Source organism: Carcharhinus amblyrhynchos, unplaced genomic scaffold (assembly GCF_965287045.1).
Source record: "Carcharhinus amblyrhynchos unplaced genomic scaffold, sCarAmb.v2.hapA chromosome_1382, whole genome shotgun sequence".
NCBI classification, from domain to species: Eukaryota; Metazoa; Chordata; class Chondrichthyes; order Carcharhiniformes; family Carcharhinidae; genus Carcharhinus; species Carcharhinus amblyrhynchos.
The window spans coordinates 322-17,238 of NW_027651122.1; the positions used below are offsets into that span (position 1 = coordinate 322).

Here is a 16,917-nt window from a genome sequence, read left to right on the forward strand (position 1 = left end):
ATCGCCTCTCCTTTGTAGCTATTCAACGACTTTGGCCTCTGATTGTACTTTTTTTCCCACTGGAACCAACAAACCACGTTCAGCTAGCCTGGGGAGCATGTAGTTTGTTTTCTCCGTGGCAACAGCTCAGCCAATCAGAGCCTGCAGTGTAAATTGTTGTGTTCTTGTATTTGTCCTGATGAGTGCAAGATGAAAAACTTCTGCAACACCTCTCTCTTTCCACGAGCCCGTGTTTGGAGGCAGAAAAGTTTTCGATAGCGCAGTGTTGTTTATGCGTTCCGACCAGAACCTTTTAACGTCTCTCCCTTTCTCTTTTCAAAAGATACAAGTGCGGAGCTCCAGCCACTGGTGGACCTGTGGCCATACACCTTTGACGTGCCGATAAAGGTGGAGGATAACCAGGGGAAAGGGATAGTTCAAAACGTGGCTGTGAATGTTGTCGAGTGCACCAGCCATGATCACACCTGCGCGATGCGGCGGACGGGAGTAAAAGATGCCAGCCTCGGTGCCGCTGCCATCGGTCTAATGATCCTTGGGGCTTTGTTACTACTCTGTAAGTTAAAGGATGTGGAGACGCACAGAAACATAGAATTCCCTACAGTGCAGGAGGAGGCCATTCATCCCATCGAGTCTGCACTGACCAAAGAACAAAGAATAACACAGCACGGGAAACAGGCCCTTCGGCCCAATGAGCCCGCGCTGCCATTTTAACAATGTGCTTTTCCTCCTCCACCCTTGACCCATGTCCATGCTTATGGTAACCCCATTGGAAACCAGATTAAGGGGAGAATAATTTAGGGACAATTTGTTACACCAATCAGCCTAAGAGCACAATCCCACCCAGACCCCATCCCCATAACCCCACATATCTATCCCACTAATCCCCCTAATCTACACATCCTGAGACACTAAGCGTCAATTTAGCATGGCCAATGCACCTAGGCCACACATCTTTGGAGTGTGGGAGGCGACCAAAGCAGCTGGAGGAGACCCACGCAGACACGGGGAGGACATGCAGACTCCACACAGGCATTGACCCAAGCCAGGAATCGAACCCAGGTCCCTGGCACTGTGAGCCAGCAGTGCTAACCACAGTGCCACTGTGCCACCTACTCCAAACTCACCCCTGCCAGTTTCTAAACTCCACAAGAAGCTCCTCCAAGCCCCCTTCATCTCACCTCCACGCCGAATTTATATTCAGATAATTATACATTCTCCTTTTGAAAGCCTCGACTGGGGCAACACAGTTCCTGGCAGCCCATTCCAGAGTCTAACCACTGGCAGTGTAAAAGATGGTTCCCTCATATTGACAGTGCTGCTTTTGCCAATCACAATAAGTCGGTGCCCCTGGTTCTCGACCCTTCTCGTTCTCTCTATCTACTTTCTTCAGTCCCTTCACTATTTTGAACACCTCCATCAATCGGTGGTTAGCACTGCCGCCTCACAGCGTCAGGATTCCGGGTTCAATTCTGGCCTTGGGTGACTGCCTGCACGGAGTCTCCTCGTGTCTGTGTAGGTTTCTTCCGAGAGCTCTGGTTTCCTCCCATACTCCAATGATAGAACATAGAACATAGAAAATCTACAGCACAAACAGGCCCTTTGGCCCACAAGTTGCACCTGCCTACTAGGCTTACCTATAACCCTCAATCCTATTAAGTCCCACGTACTCATCCAAAAGTCTCTTAAAAGACCCTACCAAATTTGCCTCCACCACCACCGACGGCAGCCGACTACACTCACCCACCACCCTCTGAGTGAAAAACTCACCCCTGACATCTCCTCTGTACCTGCTCCCCAGCACCTTAAACCTGTGTCCTCTCGTAGCGACCATTTCAGCCCTGGGAAATAGCCTCTGAGAATCCACCCGATCTATACCTCTCAACATCTTACTGTGTGTGGGGGCAGAGGATTGAACTAGAGGGCACAGCCTCAATATAAGGGTGGGGGGCAGTTTGGATCGGAGTTGAGGAGGAACTTCTTCACTCAAAGGGTGGTGAATCTCTGGAATTCTCTGCCCGTTGAAGTGGTGGAGGCTGCCTCACTGAATATATTTAAGTCACGGGTAGATAGGTTTCTGATAGACAGGGGAATTAAGGGTTATGGGGAGAAAGTGGGAAAGTGGAACTGATCCACTTCAGATCAGCCATGATCTTATTGAATGGCGGGGCAGGCTCGAAGGGCTAGATGGCCTACTCCTGCTCCTATTTCTTATGTTCTTATGATACAATACACGGTTTTAATCTCATTGAATTGTTCATCTTTAGTGGCTCCTCTCCTGTTACTGTTCTGCAACTGTTGGGGCATTGGAGGAGGTGGAGGAGGTCCTGGAGCACCTGGATTCTTCAATCCAATCCCTGCCCTGCCTCAGAGCAGCAAAACCAAGGAAAACATTGAAGGTGGCGGAAAGACAGACACGGTACGTACTCTAAAACAATTTGTTTTCTCTTTCTATTCTGCACTCTGAGGGCCAATTGTAGCACAGTGGTTAGCACGGCTGCCTCACAGCGTCAGAGACCCAGGTTCAATTCCCAGCTTGAGTGACTCTCTGTGCAGAGTTTGCACATTCTCCCCGTGTCTGCGTGGGTTTCCTCCCATAGTCCAAAAGATGTGCTGGTTAGGTGCATTGGCCCACAGTATGTCCCAACAGGCGCTGGAGTGTGGCAGCTATTGGGGTTTTCACAGTAACTTCATCGCAGTGTTATTGTAAGCCTACTTGTGACACCGCTTAGGACCCGGGTTCGAATCCCGCCATGACAATGGTGAAATTTGAATTCAATCAAAAAAAAATCTGGAATTAAGAATCTACTGATAGCCATGAAACCATTGTCGATCGTTCGAAATTCCCATCTGGTTCACTAATGTCCCTTTAGGGAAGGAAATCTGCCATCCTTACCTGGTCTGGCCTACATGTGACTCCAGAGCCACAGCAATGTAGTTGACTCTCAACTGCCCTCCAAGGGTAACTAGGGATGGGCAATAAATGCCCGCGACGCCCATGTCCCACAAATGAATAAGAAAAAATAAACTTTAAAAACAAGGCTTCTCCTTTTTGATCAAACTTTCCTATGCAAAAGAAAATTTGCAAATGATGGAGACAAGTAATTTCGTAGTTTTCACAAGAATTAGGGATTAGAAAGTTACCAAGGGGTAGGGCAGAGCAAGAGATTTCTCCCTTTGGTTCTCAGATGCCTTCCCACAGCCTATTTCTCATGACCTTTAAGCAGTGGACGGTCCCACCACCGTCAGTGGGGTTTCCCATTGACCCCACCCCGTGCTGCCAGCAGGCAATGAAGATCCTGCCAACAAAGAACAAAGAAAATTACAGCACAGGAACAGGCCCTTCGACCCTCCAAGCCTGCACCGACCATGCTGACCGACTGAACTAAAGCCCCCTACCCTTCTGGGGACCATATCCCTCTATTCAAAGAACATAGAACAAAAACAGCCCGGGAAACAGGCCCTTCGGCCCAACGAGCCCACGCCGCCATTTTAACATTACCAGTCCCCCCCTCCACCCATGACCCTTATCTATTGTTTATGGCATTCCACATTGAGGGAAACTAATTTAGGGACAATTTATTACCTCCAATCAGCCCTAGAGGGGTCAGTTTCTGTACAAAGCGTGCAGGAAGGTTTTTTGACTCAGTATGTAGATAGGCCAACTAGAGGTGAGGCTATATTGGATTTGGTGCTGGGAAATGAGCCAGACCAGGTGCTGGACGTGGAAGTTGGTGTGCATTTTGGTGATAGTGACCACAATTCGGTTACGTTCACCTTAGTGATGGAAAGGGATAGGCATGAACCTCGGGTCAGTAGTTTTAGCTGGGGGAAGGGTAATTATGAGGCTATTAGGAGAGAATTAGGAAGCATAGGTTGGACTAGGAGACTACAGGGACTGGGAACGTCCGAAATGTGGAGTTTTTTCAAGGAGCAGCTACTGCGAGTCCTTGATAGGTATGTCCCTGTCAGGCAAGGAGGAATTGGTAGAGCTAGGGAACCGTGGTGCACTAAAAAAGTTGATTCGTTGGTTAGAAAGAAAAAGGAGGCTTATGTTCGGATGAGACTTGAGGGCTCAGGTAGTGCACTAGAAAGCTTTAGATTGGCTAGGAGGGAGTTGAAGAGTGAGTTAAGAAGGGCTAAAAGAGGACATGAGAAGACTTTGGCTGATAGGATTAAGGAGAATCCTAAGGCGTTCTATAGGTATGTCAAGAACAGAAGGTTGGTTAGGGCAAGATTAGGGCCAGTTACAGACAGCAGAGGGAAGTTGTGTGTGGAACCGGAAGAGATTGGAGAGGCATTGAACCAATATTTCTCTTCGGTGTTCACACAGGGGGACATGAATGTAGCTGAGGAGAACACTGGGTTGCAGGGGTGTAAACTAGACAGTATTACAGTTGATAAGGGGGATGTGCTGGATATTCTTGAGGGTTTGAAAATAGATAAGTCCCCTGGTCCGGACGGGATTTACCCTAGGATTCTCTGGGAGGCAAGAGAGGTGATTGCAGAGCCTCTGGCTCTGATCTTCAGGTCGTCGTTGGTCTCAGGTATAGTACCAGAAGATTGGAGGATAGCGAATGTTGTCCCATTGTTTAAGAAGGGGAACAGAGACTTCCCCGAGAATTATAGACCGGTGAGTCTTACTTCTGTTGTGGGCAAGGTTTTAGAAAAAATTATTAGGGATAGGATTTATAGTTATCTGGAGAGTAATGAATTGATTGGAGATAGTCAGCATGGTTTTGTAGCGGGTAGGTCGTGCCTTACTAACCTTATTGAGTTTATTGAGAAAGTGACCAAAGAGGTGGATGGGGGTAAGGCAGTTGACGTGGTATATATGGATTTTAGTAAGGCGTTTGATAAGGTTCACCATGGTAGGCTTCTGCAGAAAATGCAGATGTATGGGATTGAGGGTAATCTAGGAAATTGGATCAGGAATTGGCTAGCAGATAGGAGACAGAGGGTGGTGGTTGATGGTAAATATTCGTCATGGAGTTCAGTTACGAGTGGTGTGCCTCAGGAATCTGTTTTGGGGCCACTGCTGTTTGTAATTTTTATTAATGATCTGGATGAGGGTATAGTTGGGTGGATTAGTAAATTTGCTGATGACACCAAAGTCGGAGGTGTGGTAGATTGTGAAGAAGGGTGTCATAGTTTGCAGGGAGACTTAGACAGGTTGCAGAGCTGGGCCGAGAGGTGGCGGATGGAGTTTAATGCGGAGAAGTGTGAGGTAATTCACTTTGGTAGGAATAACAGATGTGTCAAGTATAGGGCTAACGGGAGGACTCTGAATAGTGTGGATGAGCAGAGGGATCTGGGTGTATGTGTACATAGATCCCTGAAAGTAGGGAATCAAGTGGATAAGGTTGTTAAGAAGGCATACGGTGTCTTGGCATTTATTGGTAGGGGGATTGAATTTAGGAGTCGCAGCATCATGTTGCAACTGTACACAACTCTGGTGCGGCCGCACTTGGAGTATTGTGTGCAGTTCTGGTCCCCATATTATAGGAGGCTTTGGAGAGGGTGCAGAGGAGGTTTACCAGGATGTTGCCTGGTATGGAGGGGAGGTCCTATGAGGAGAGACTGAGGGATTTGGGGTTGTTTTCGCTAGAAAGAAGGCGGCTGAGAGGGGATCTTATTGAAACATATAAGATGATTAGAGGTTTAGATAGGGTGGATAGTGATAGCCTTTTTCCTTGGATGGAGAAAGCTAGCACGAGGGGGCATGGCTTTAAATTAAGGGGAGGTAGTTATAGGACGGATGTCAGGGATAGGTTCTTTACCCAGAGGGTGGTGAGGGATTGGAATGCCCTGCCTGCTGCAGTTGTAAATGCACCTAGTTTGGGGGCGTTTAAGAGATCCATGGATAGGTTTATGGATGAAAAGGGATTGGTTTAGGTTAGAGGGTCATTGTTTTTTAACTGGTCGGCGCAACATCGTGGGCCGAAGGGCCTGTTCTGCGCTGTATTGTTCTATGTTCTATGTTCTAAGAGCACATCTTTGGGGTGTGGGAGGAAACTGGAGCACCCGGAGAAAACCCACGCAAGCACGGGGAGAATGTGCAAACTCCCACAGACACTGGCCCAAATCCATGTGTCTGCACAGCAAACAGTGATAGTCACTGAGCTGTCGTTTTGCCCAGCATCTGGTCCAGTTTAAGTGCACACTAATGACATGAAGCACTAGGCTATTCTCGAACATTCAAGAGCAGCCCTAGTACGACTCATCGCGTGTATGCCCCTCGTTGAACAAGGCGGACTGACTTAAAACCTGAATCCCATCCTATTCATGTATTTGTCAAGACGCCCCTTAAATGTCACTATTGTATCTGCTTCTACCATCTCCCCCAGCAGTGAGTTCCAGGCACCCACCACCCTCTGTGTAAAAAGACATAGCCTTGTACATCTCCTTTAAACCTTGCCCCACGCACCTTACATCTATGCTCCCTAGTAATTGACTCGTCCATCCCGGGAAAAAGCTTCTGACTATCCACTCTGTCCATGCCTCTCATAATCTTGTAGACTTCTATCAGGTCAATTTCTGTCGTTCCAGTGGGAACAAACCAAATTTCTCCAACCTTTCCTCATATCCTCCATACCAGGCAACATCCTGGTAAATCTTTTCTGTACCCTCTCCAAAGCCTCCACATCCCTCTAGTAGTTTGGTGACCTGATATATTCCAAGTGCGGCCTAACTAAGGTTCAATGGGACAATGTCACAATGGCAACAGTCAGAAGGAACCGATCTTTATTTCAACAGTGACAGGATTCCTCACCACAGGAACCCCTCAGATCCATTCTGATAAAATTATACAATGGTTTAAAACCCACAACTCCTAACGTAGTCACAGGACATTAGAGACATTAAGATTACATTGGATACACAGCAGCAGAAAAGGCCATTCAGCCCAGCCAATGCATACTGGTTACCTTTCACTGCAAATTGCTGCACAAACCACTCTCTCAAAATAACACTTGCAATTTTTTGAAACTAAATTCTCAGGGTATGAGACAATGTTTCTTCACTGGTTGCCTTTGCAGTGAAAGGTAACCAGTATGCATTGGTTGGGCTGAATGGCCTGTTCTGTCACTGTTGAAATAAAGGTCAGTTCCCTCTGACTGTTCCCATTGTGACATTGTCCCATTGAACTTTCGTACGGAGACGTACGAACCTTTGCAGTTGTTTGCCCCAAATGCGCAATCAATGAGTCTAGTTCAGATTGGGATGGGGAGCGTTTTGTTCTCTGGGGATGAAAGGACATGGAGAAGGCAGGAAGGTGGAGTCGAGGCAATTTTTTTTATTCATTCGTGGGACATGGGTGTCACTGGGCCAGCATTTATTGCCCATCCCTAGTTGCCTAAGAGCAGTTGAGAGTCAACCACATTGCTGTGGTCTGGAGTCACAATTAGACCAGATCAGGTAAGGACGGCAGATTTCCTTCCCTGAAGAACATTAGTGAACCAGATGAATCTTTCCAACAATCAACAATGGTTTTGCAGTCTTAATTCCAGATGTATTTAATTCCAGATGTATTTTATTGAATTCAAATTCCACCATCAGCCACAGCGGGATTCGAACCTGGGTCCCCAGAACATTAGCTAAATTTCTGGATTAATAATCTAGCAATAATACACTAGGTGGCACAATGGTTAGCACTGCTGCCTCACAGTTGCAGGGATCCGGGTTCGATTCCAGCCTCGGTCACTGTCTGTGTGGAGTTTGCACTTTCTCCCCATGTCTGTGTGGGATTCCTCTGGGTGCTCTGGTTTCCTCCCACAGTCCAAAGTTATTACGTTGATTGGCCATGCTAAAATTGACCCAAGTTCAGGAGGATTAGCAAGGTAAATGTGTAAGGTTGCAAGAATAGGGCCTGGGTGGGGTTGCAGTTGAGTATAGACTCGATGGGCTGAATGGCTTCCTTCTGTATTGTAGGGATTCTGTGAGGCCATCTCGTTCCCTAAGGTATAAAATCATAAGTTATGGTATAATCACACTGAATGGCTGGGGGTGGCCTATTTCATGTTCTCCTACATTCTGAATGTAACATTGGCAAGCTTCTCATATTGGAGGTTCATGTATTTGAATTAAAATTGTCCATCACTAATCTACACTCTTCTTCCACAGAGTATTCCCTTGCTTCTAGCGGACGTGTCAAAAGCAGGAACAAAAGCATTTCCAGACGTTGCTGGTCCTAACGGTGAACTCACATCGGGTGCAGGCTACACAGGAACATCAGTGACTGGGGCCACAGCAGGATTTGGCCAAAACGTAATAAATACGATTGTTGGCAATCACACAAACATACAGCATCAAACTTTGGTGGGTAACACGGCTGTCAAATCCATCACGGAAAAGTATCCCGACCTTTACCAATGGGGCAGTGTCAGGCGAACGATTTCGAGAAGCAGCTTTAAAGATTACGTGGAATCGTACATGAATGAGGTACTTTTCATTTGACTATTCATTGGGGGCGGGGAAATGATTGGAGGGTCATCCGCTCGGACAGCCAAGGATTAATCAAGGATCCTTCAGCATTGCTGTGTCGGCGGGAGATCACAGACGGGGTTTTCCCGGAAAATCCCACCGAGGTCAACGGACCTTTGCGTGGTCTGCCCATGCCGCCTCCCGCCCACTACGATTCCCGAGACGGGAAGGGACAGTACGGGAAAATTCCGGGGCACGCCTCACAAATTTGACTGGAATTTTTCCAAGGGTAGATGAGGACAGCACAGTTGATGTAGTCTACATAGACTTCATTAAGGCTGTTGACAAGGTCCCGCGTGGGGGACTGTTCAGGAAGGCAAGAGTCCTTGGGAACCAGGGTAGCGTGGCAAATTGGATCCACAATTGGCTTAGTGGCAGGGGACAGAGGGTGATGGTCGAAGGTTGTTTTTGTAACCAGAAGCCAGTGTCTTGTGATGTTCCACAGGACTCGGTGCTCAGTCCCTTGCTGTTTGTAACATACAATAATAATCTAGATAGTAAAGTGTGGAGTTTGATCAGTAAATTTGCAGATCACATAAAAATTGGTGGAGTGGTAAATAGTGAGGAGCAGAGCCTTAGAATACAGTATGATATGGGTGGGCTGGTCAGACAGTAACAAATGGAATTTAACCCTGAAAATGTAAGGTGGTGCATTTTGGTAGGACTAATCAGGCAACAGAGTATTCAATGAATGATCAGATGCTAGGACAAAGGACCAGAGGAACATTGGGGTGCAGGTCCCTGAAAGCAGCAGAACAGGTGGTTAGAATATATGGGATTCTTGCCTTTATTAGCTGAGACATAGAATACAAGAACAGGTTTGATGGAGCTGTAGAAAACACTGGTTGGGTCACAGCCAGAGCACTGTGTGCAGTTCTGGTCGCCACACCATAGGAAGGGTCTAATGGCACTGGAAAGGGTGCAGAGGAGATTCACCAGGATGTTACCTGCGCCGGAGTGTTTCAGCGATGAAGAGAGACTGGTTAGGCCGGGGTTATTTTCCTTACAGCAAAGAAAGCTAAGGGGGGGATCTGATTGGGGTGTTCTGTGTGGGTTTCCTCCTGGTGCTCCGGTTTCCTCCCACAGTCTGAAAGATATGGTAGTTAGGTGCATTGGCCGTGCTAAATTCTCCCTCAGTGTACCCGAACAGGCACTGGAGCGTGGGAACTAGGGGATTTTCACAGTAACTTTATTGCAGTGTTAATGTAAGTCTTGCTTGTGACACTACTAAATAAATAATAAATAAAATCACAAGGGGCATAGATTGGGTAGATAGTAAGAAATATTTCCTTGTAGTGGAAGGACTAGAGACTAGCGGGCGTAGGTTCAAGGGGCAGGAGATTGAGAGGTGATTTAAAGAAGTATTTTCACCTGGAAGGTGATGGGAGCCTGAAACTCGCTGCCTGAAAGGGTGGTGGAAGCGGGAACCCTCACTACATTTAAGAAGCGCTTAGATGAGCCCTCGAAGAAACGGTTACAGACCGAGTGCTGAAAAATAGGATTAGGATGGATCAGTGTTTGATGGCTGGCACAGAAACGATGGGCCGAAGGGTATCCTGTGCTGTAAAGCTCTATGTCTGTATGTAATACAGTGAGTTATACTTGTATTAGATAGCAACACGTCGATTGTAAAACCATGTGTTCTGAGCACTTAAGGCAAGGTTAAAGGGTTTAAATAAACTACAATATTGTTCATATGAATGTATGTGGGCACTCTACGGATAAAACTGATTTCAGTCACTTTTAGAACTTGTTCAAGTACTTCCAAAACCTTTGTTACTTTCACGTTAGCTATCAGACTGCTATTAGATACACATGCCATGAACAGTTCTCCGTTAGACTGGGAGTACACTTCATGGGTGGGATTTTCCAACCCCGCCCACCACAGGAATCATAGCACGCGGGGCAGAACCACGCAAAGGTCCATGGATCTTGGATAGGATTTTCCAGTCTTAAAACATAGAACATAGAACACTACAGCACAAACAGGCCCTTCGGCCCACAAGTTGCGCTGATCATATCCCTACCTACCAGGCCTATCTATAACCCTCAATCCCGTTAAATCCCATGGACTCATCCAGAAGTCTCTTAAAAGACCTCAACAAGTTCGCCTCCACCACCACCAACAGCAGCCGATTCCACTCACTCACCACCCTCTAAGTGAAAAACTTACCCCTGACATCTCCTCTGTACCTGCTCCCCAGCACCTTAAACCTGTGTCCTCTCGTAGTGACCATTTCAGCTCTGGGAAATAGCCTCCGAGAATCCACCCCTATCTATACCTCTCAACACCTTATAAACCTCATCCTTCATCTCTCCAGGGAGAAGAGACTGAGCTCCCTCAACCTATCCTCATAAGGCATGCCACCCAACCCAGGCAACATCCTTGCAAATCTCCTCTGCACCCTCCCAATAGCTTCCACATCCTTCCTGTAGTGAGGCGACCAGAACTGCGCACAGTACTCCAAGTGGGGTCTGACAAGGGTCTTATAAAGTTGCAGCATTACCTCCTGACTCCTAAACTCAATACCTCAATTAATGAAGGCCAGTACACCATACGCCTTCTTGACCACATCCCCCACCTACGAGGCTGATTTAAGAGTCCTGTGGACCCGGACCCCTGTGTCTTGGGGCAAACGCGGCCAGAAGATCCCACCCTGTGTTTCTGTCAGAACGGTCTGGGTTCAAGTTCACTCCAGGAACATGAACACACAAACGGCCTGACGCTCGGGTGCGGTACTGAGGGAATGCTGCATTGTTGCAGGTGTTGCCTTTTTAGAGATGTTAAATGAGGGCCCCCATCTGCCCCCTCAAGTGGGGGCATAAAGGAAAGACCCATCTACTTTTTCTAAGAGAAATGGAGTTCTCCCCTGTGTACTGGCCAACATTTCTCTGTTTCTGTGGGTCTGTAGGCCAGCAGATTTCCTTCCCTAATGGACATCAAAGAACAAACAAAAAACAAAATCAGCCCGGGAAACAGGCCCTTCGGCCCAATGAGCCCGCGCCACCATCTCAACACCACCGGTCCCCCTCTTCACCCACAACCCCTGTCTAATGTTTTATGGCCATCCAGATTGAGGGAAACTGATTTAGGGGCAATTTATTCCTGCCAATCAGCCTAACAGCACATCTCTGGGGTGTGGGAGGAAACCGGAGCACCCGGAGAAAACCCACGCAAGCACGGGGAGAATGCGCAAACTCCCACAGACACCGGCCCAAATCCATGTGTCTGCACAGCAATCAGCGATAGTCACCGAGCTGTCGTCTTGCCCAGTATCTGGTCCAGTTTAGGCACACACTAACGACATGAAGCACTAGGCCAATCTCGAACAACCAAGAGCAGCCCCAGTACGACCCATCGCATGTATGCGCCTCGTTGGACACGAGGTGGACCGACTTAAAACCTGTGAATGAAAAGAGAAAAACATTATTATCATACTATACCCATTTACATTACCAGGGACGCCCCAATGCTAATGACCCTTATTTAAAACAAGCTCCTATATCCACCCATCTCCAACTCAGTCATGTGCCTGTCTAAGTTACTCTTAAATGACTCTAGCGCGTTTGCCTCCACCACCTTACTTGGCAGAGCATTCCATACCCCCACTACCCTCTGTGTGATAAACCTCCCTCTAATATCTGTGTTGTACCTCTTCCCCCTCACCTTAAGTCCATGGCCCCTTGTCCTACGTGTCTCTATCATAGGAAATAGCTTACCTCTGTTTACTCTATCTATACCCTTCACAATCTTATATACGTCTATTAGATCCCCCCTCAGTCGGCGTCTTTCAAGGGAAAAGAGCCCCAATTTCTTCAATCTTTCCTCATACCCCAGTCCTTCCATACCAGGCAACATCCTGGTAAACCTCCTCTGCACTCTCTCCAGAGTCTCCACGTCCTTCTGGTAGTAAGGCGACCAGAACTGGACGCAGTACTCTAAATGCGGCCTAACCAACGTTCTGTACAACTGCAACATTAGACTCCAGCTCTTATATTCTATACCCCTTCCTATAAAGGCTAACATACCATAGGCTTTCTTCACCACACTCTCCACTTGCACTGCCACCTTCAAAGACTTGTGCACTTGCACCCCCAGGTCTCGCTGCGATTCTATACTCCTTACGGGCTTACCCTTTACCATATAACTCCCCCCTACATTATTCCGGCCAAAATGCATCATCTCACATTTATCCGGATTAAACTCCATTTGCCATGTATCTGCCCAATCAACCAGCCTATCAATATCCCGCTGTATTGCCAGACACTGCTCCTCACTGCCCGCCAATCCAGCCATCTTGGTGTCATCAGCAAATTTGCGATCACACCACATACTCCCTCTTCCAAATCATTTATATACACTACAAAGAGAAGAGGTCCCAGTACCGAGCCCTGCGACACACCACCAGTAACAGACCTCCAGCTAGAAAAAGACCCCTCCACTACTACTCTCTGACTCCTCTTTGCAAGCCAGTTCTCTACCTATCTAGATACCTGACCACATATCCCATGAGCTTTAATCTTCTGTACCAACCTACCATGAGGGACTTTGTCAAACGCCTTACTGAAATCCATATAGACGACATCAACGGCTCGTCCTTCGTCGACCGTTTTTGTCACCTCCTCAAAGAATTCTACCAGATTCGTAAGGCAAGATTTCCCCTTTACAAAGCCCATGCTGCGTATCCTTAATCAGATCGCAACGCTCTAAGTGCGCATACATCCTATCCCTAAGAATCCTCTCCATCAACTTACCTACCACTGACGTTAAGCTCACCGGCCTATAGTTACCCGGGCTATCCCTCCTACCCTTTTTAAACAACGGTACCACGTTCGCTATCCTCCAGTCCTCTGGGACCTCACCTGTGTCCAAAGAAGAGACAAAGATGCGCGTCAGAGGCCCAGCAATCTCATCCCTCGCCTCTCTAAGCAGCCTAGGATAAATGCAATCAGGCCCCGGAGATTTATCGGTTTTAATGCCATCTAAAAGCCCTAACACTTCTTCCCTCGTAATCGATAGATCTTTCAATCGGTCTACCGCTCCCTCAATGACCGTACTAGACATCAAGCCCCTCTCCTTCGTGAATACCGACGCAAAGTATTCATTCAGGATCTCCCCCATTCCCTCTGCCTCTAAGCACAATTCCCCACGTCTGTCCCTGAGAGGACCGATTTTACCCCTAGCCACCCTTTTGTTCTTAAGATAGGAGTAAAACACCTTTGGATTCTCCTTAACCCTACCTGCCAAAGCCATCTCATGCCCCCTCTTTGCTCTCCTAACCCCCCATTTGAGATCCCTCCTACTCTCTCTGTATTCCTCCAACACTCTCTCCATTCCCAGCTGCTTAGACCTGACATACGCCTCTCGTTTCTTCCTAACCAGGTCTTCTATATCTCTAGTAATCCACGGTTCCCTAATCCTCCCTTTCCCATCCTTCCTCCTAACCGGCACATGCCTTTCCTGCAACCTTTGCAGTTTTCCCTTGAAAGACTCCCACATGCCTAACGTGGTCTTGCCCTCCAACAGCCTATCCCAGTCTGTATCCCTAAGCTCCTGCCTAATCCGGCTGTATCTAGCCTCTCCCCAATTTAGCACCCTCCCCTTAGGGCAGCTCTCATCTTTTTCCATCCGTATCCTAAAGTAGATGGACCAACAGCTTTTCCAACAGTGATCATCGTCTTTGGAGTTTTAATTCCAGGTTATGATTGAATTCAAATTTCACCATTCGCCGTGGTGGGATTCGAACCCGAGTTCCCAGACCTCTCCCTGGGGCTCTGGATTGCGAGTCCAATGATATTACCACTACTCCACTGCCTCTCCCCTTGCTGCCGACCAACTATACAACCTCACATTTCCCACGCTGTGCCCCGTCTGCCAATGCTTTAGCCACTTCTGCTGTAACTTCTGCTGGAGGTCCTATGAGGAGAGGCTGAGGGATTTGGGGTTGTTTTCGCTGGAAAGAAGGCGGCTAAGAGGGGATCTTACTGAAACATATAAGATGATTAGAGGTTTAGATAGGGTGGATGGTAATAGCCTTTTTCCTCTGATGGAGAAATCTAGCACGAGGGGGCATGGCTTTAAATTAAGGGGGGGTAGTTATAGGACGGATGTCAGGGGTAGGTTCTTTACCCAGAGGGTGGTGAGGGATTGGAATGCCCTGCCTGCTGCAGTTGTAAATGCGCCTAGTTTGGGGGCGTTTAAGAGATCCGTGGATAGGTTTATGGACGAGAAGGGATTGGTTTAGGTTAGTGGGTCATTGTTTTGTAACTGGTCGGCGCAACATCGTGGGCCGAAGGGCCTGTTCTGCGCTGTAATGTTCTATGTTCTATGTTTTGTATGTAACATAGGAAATTTGGCTGGCAATGTAGGCATGACAGGCTTGTGTATTTTGCACCCTGTTGGGACTGGGAAACTGAGAGTTTTGCGGGATATTCCGATTGTGACCGTAAATTGCTCTTTTTCCTTTCAGAAACTGGTTGAGTGCAGCGAAGAAGACCAGGCTCGCCCTGCCCGTGAGTGCCTCCTGGTCTATAACTACGAGGGCGAAGGCTCGCCTGCTGGCTCGCTGGGCAGCTGCAGTCTTATCGGGGACGAGGCCCAGTTTAGAGATTCCGACTTGGACGACTTGGGCTCCAAGTTCAAGACGTTGGCCGACATCTGCGTGGGCAAGTTGGAGAGCCAAACCTCGACGGTCTGCGTTGACGCTCCCGTCCAGCAGACCTTCACGAGGACAGAGAGATCCATTTCGTCCAGTTCAGGAGGGCTTCAGGGCTTGGGCATGATCACCGACCAGCTACCAATGCAGAAGAACTACGTAGTGACCACAACAATAAATCCTGTGGCAGAGGTGTTTCCTGTCATTGCAGATTCTCCAGTGGCCCAACAGAATGTTATGGTGACCAAACAAGTGCAAGCCAGCCCAGTAGGCATGCCAGCAATGATCTTTGATCCAGCAATGACCCACCAGAATGTCATAGTGACCAAACAAGTCCATGGCAACACCGTAGGCATGCCGGCAATGATCACTGACCATGCAATGACCCACCAGAATGTTATAACGACTAACCAAGTCCATGCCAGCCCAGCAGGCATGCCAGCGATGATCTTTGATCCAGCACTGACCCACCAGAACGTCATAATGACCAAGCAGGTCCAGGACGCCGGTGCCGTGACCATGACGGCAGATCCGTCATTCGCCCAGCAAAACGTCACGGTGTCCAGGTCTGTTACCGTCAGCCCGGGGGGGGCGCGGGGCACGATCGCCGACCCGTTGCCGCCTGTCGTCCACAAAAACGTCACGCTCAACAGGGCCGCCCACTCCGGCGCCGCGGCGACGCAAAGCGCGGTCGCCGATTCGCCGCGTGACCAGGTCCCGGTCGCCCACAAGAACGTAACCCTCACCCGGCCGGCCCAGGCTAGCGGGGCAGGAAACGGCTACTCTGCCAGCCAGCCCCTGGTCCACAGGAGCAGCACCACCCGCAAGTCTGTCACATCCACTGACGACACGCACAAAACTGTAACGAAAGTCACGAAGGTGACGCAGATAGTGCAGGGGTAGGCAGCCCCGCACATCCGGACATACTGGTGGCCACCGGATCAAATTCAAGGGTAAAGAAGCATTTGGGTTTGAGGGCAAGTGCATTCTTGTCGCCACGGGAAATCATTGGACAATTCCAAAGACAATTCCAATTTTTCCTTCAGTTAAATACGCAAATTTATGTTCTAAGGTCCTGCTATGTTCAGAACGGTAACACCTAACAGGAGAAACCCAATATCTCGCCGTTTATCTTTTTTTTTTGGTAACTTAGACACCCAAACAAGACGGTGGAGGTACGTGAAAAAAAAAAATCGAGCGTTTATTAATTTAAATTGACAAGGAAAGTTTCTGAAAACGCACCATCAGGATGGCTGAAGACGAACATTTAAAGTGGGGCCGTGTGACAGAACGGGGCAGGATTTCGCCACGCGACCGTGGTCCCCATCTCTGCCTCTCCGCCCCACCTCCACCCCGACCCTGCTCCCCCTAAAAAAGGTGGATGCACATCCAGCAGAGGAATGGCTACACCCCCCCCCCACCCCCCCCGCTCCCCAGGTGGATGCACATCCAGCAGAGGAATGGCTCCCCGACCACCCCCACCCCCCCACACAACCCCCCAGGGGCCATTTATTGGACATGGGTCAAGGTGAGGCGCCGCTTCTGCCCCTCTCCAGCGACACCCACAGCTGTGGTCACTGCCGGAACTGCACCCAGTGCTGGAGGAGGCAAGCTGCGCTGGATCGCCACTTTCGAGTTTTTGGGGGGTGGCAAGGAAAAGATGGGGGTGGGGGGGGGGGGGGTGAAAGATATTTGAGGTCACGGGGGAAGGGAGGTAGGGACTATACAACACCGTGGGGGGGGGTGGTCCTTCCATTGGTTTAGGGGGGGCCTGTTAAGGAGG

At 48.6% G+C, this 16,917-nt stretch overlaps 1 protein-coding gene across 1 annotated transcript; it reads left to right on the forward strand.

The window, feature by feature from the left end:
* Window positions 1–322: 322 nt before the first annotated feature.
* On the forward strand, window positions 323–16,546 carry LOC145340749 (desmoglein-3-like; the record flags this gene model as incomplete). Its single annotated transcript, XM_080185208.1, has 4 exons — window positions 323–553; window positions 2,265–2,416; window positions 8,119–8,436; window positions 14,949–16,546. Coding segments are annotated over 4 exons (1,790 nt in total), but the record flags the coding sequence as incomplete, so codon positions are not given.
* Between the last annotated feature and the right edge of the window lie 371 nt (window positions 16,547–16,917).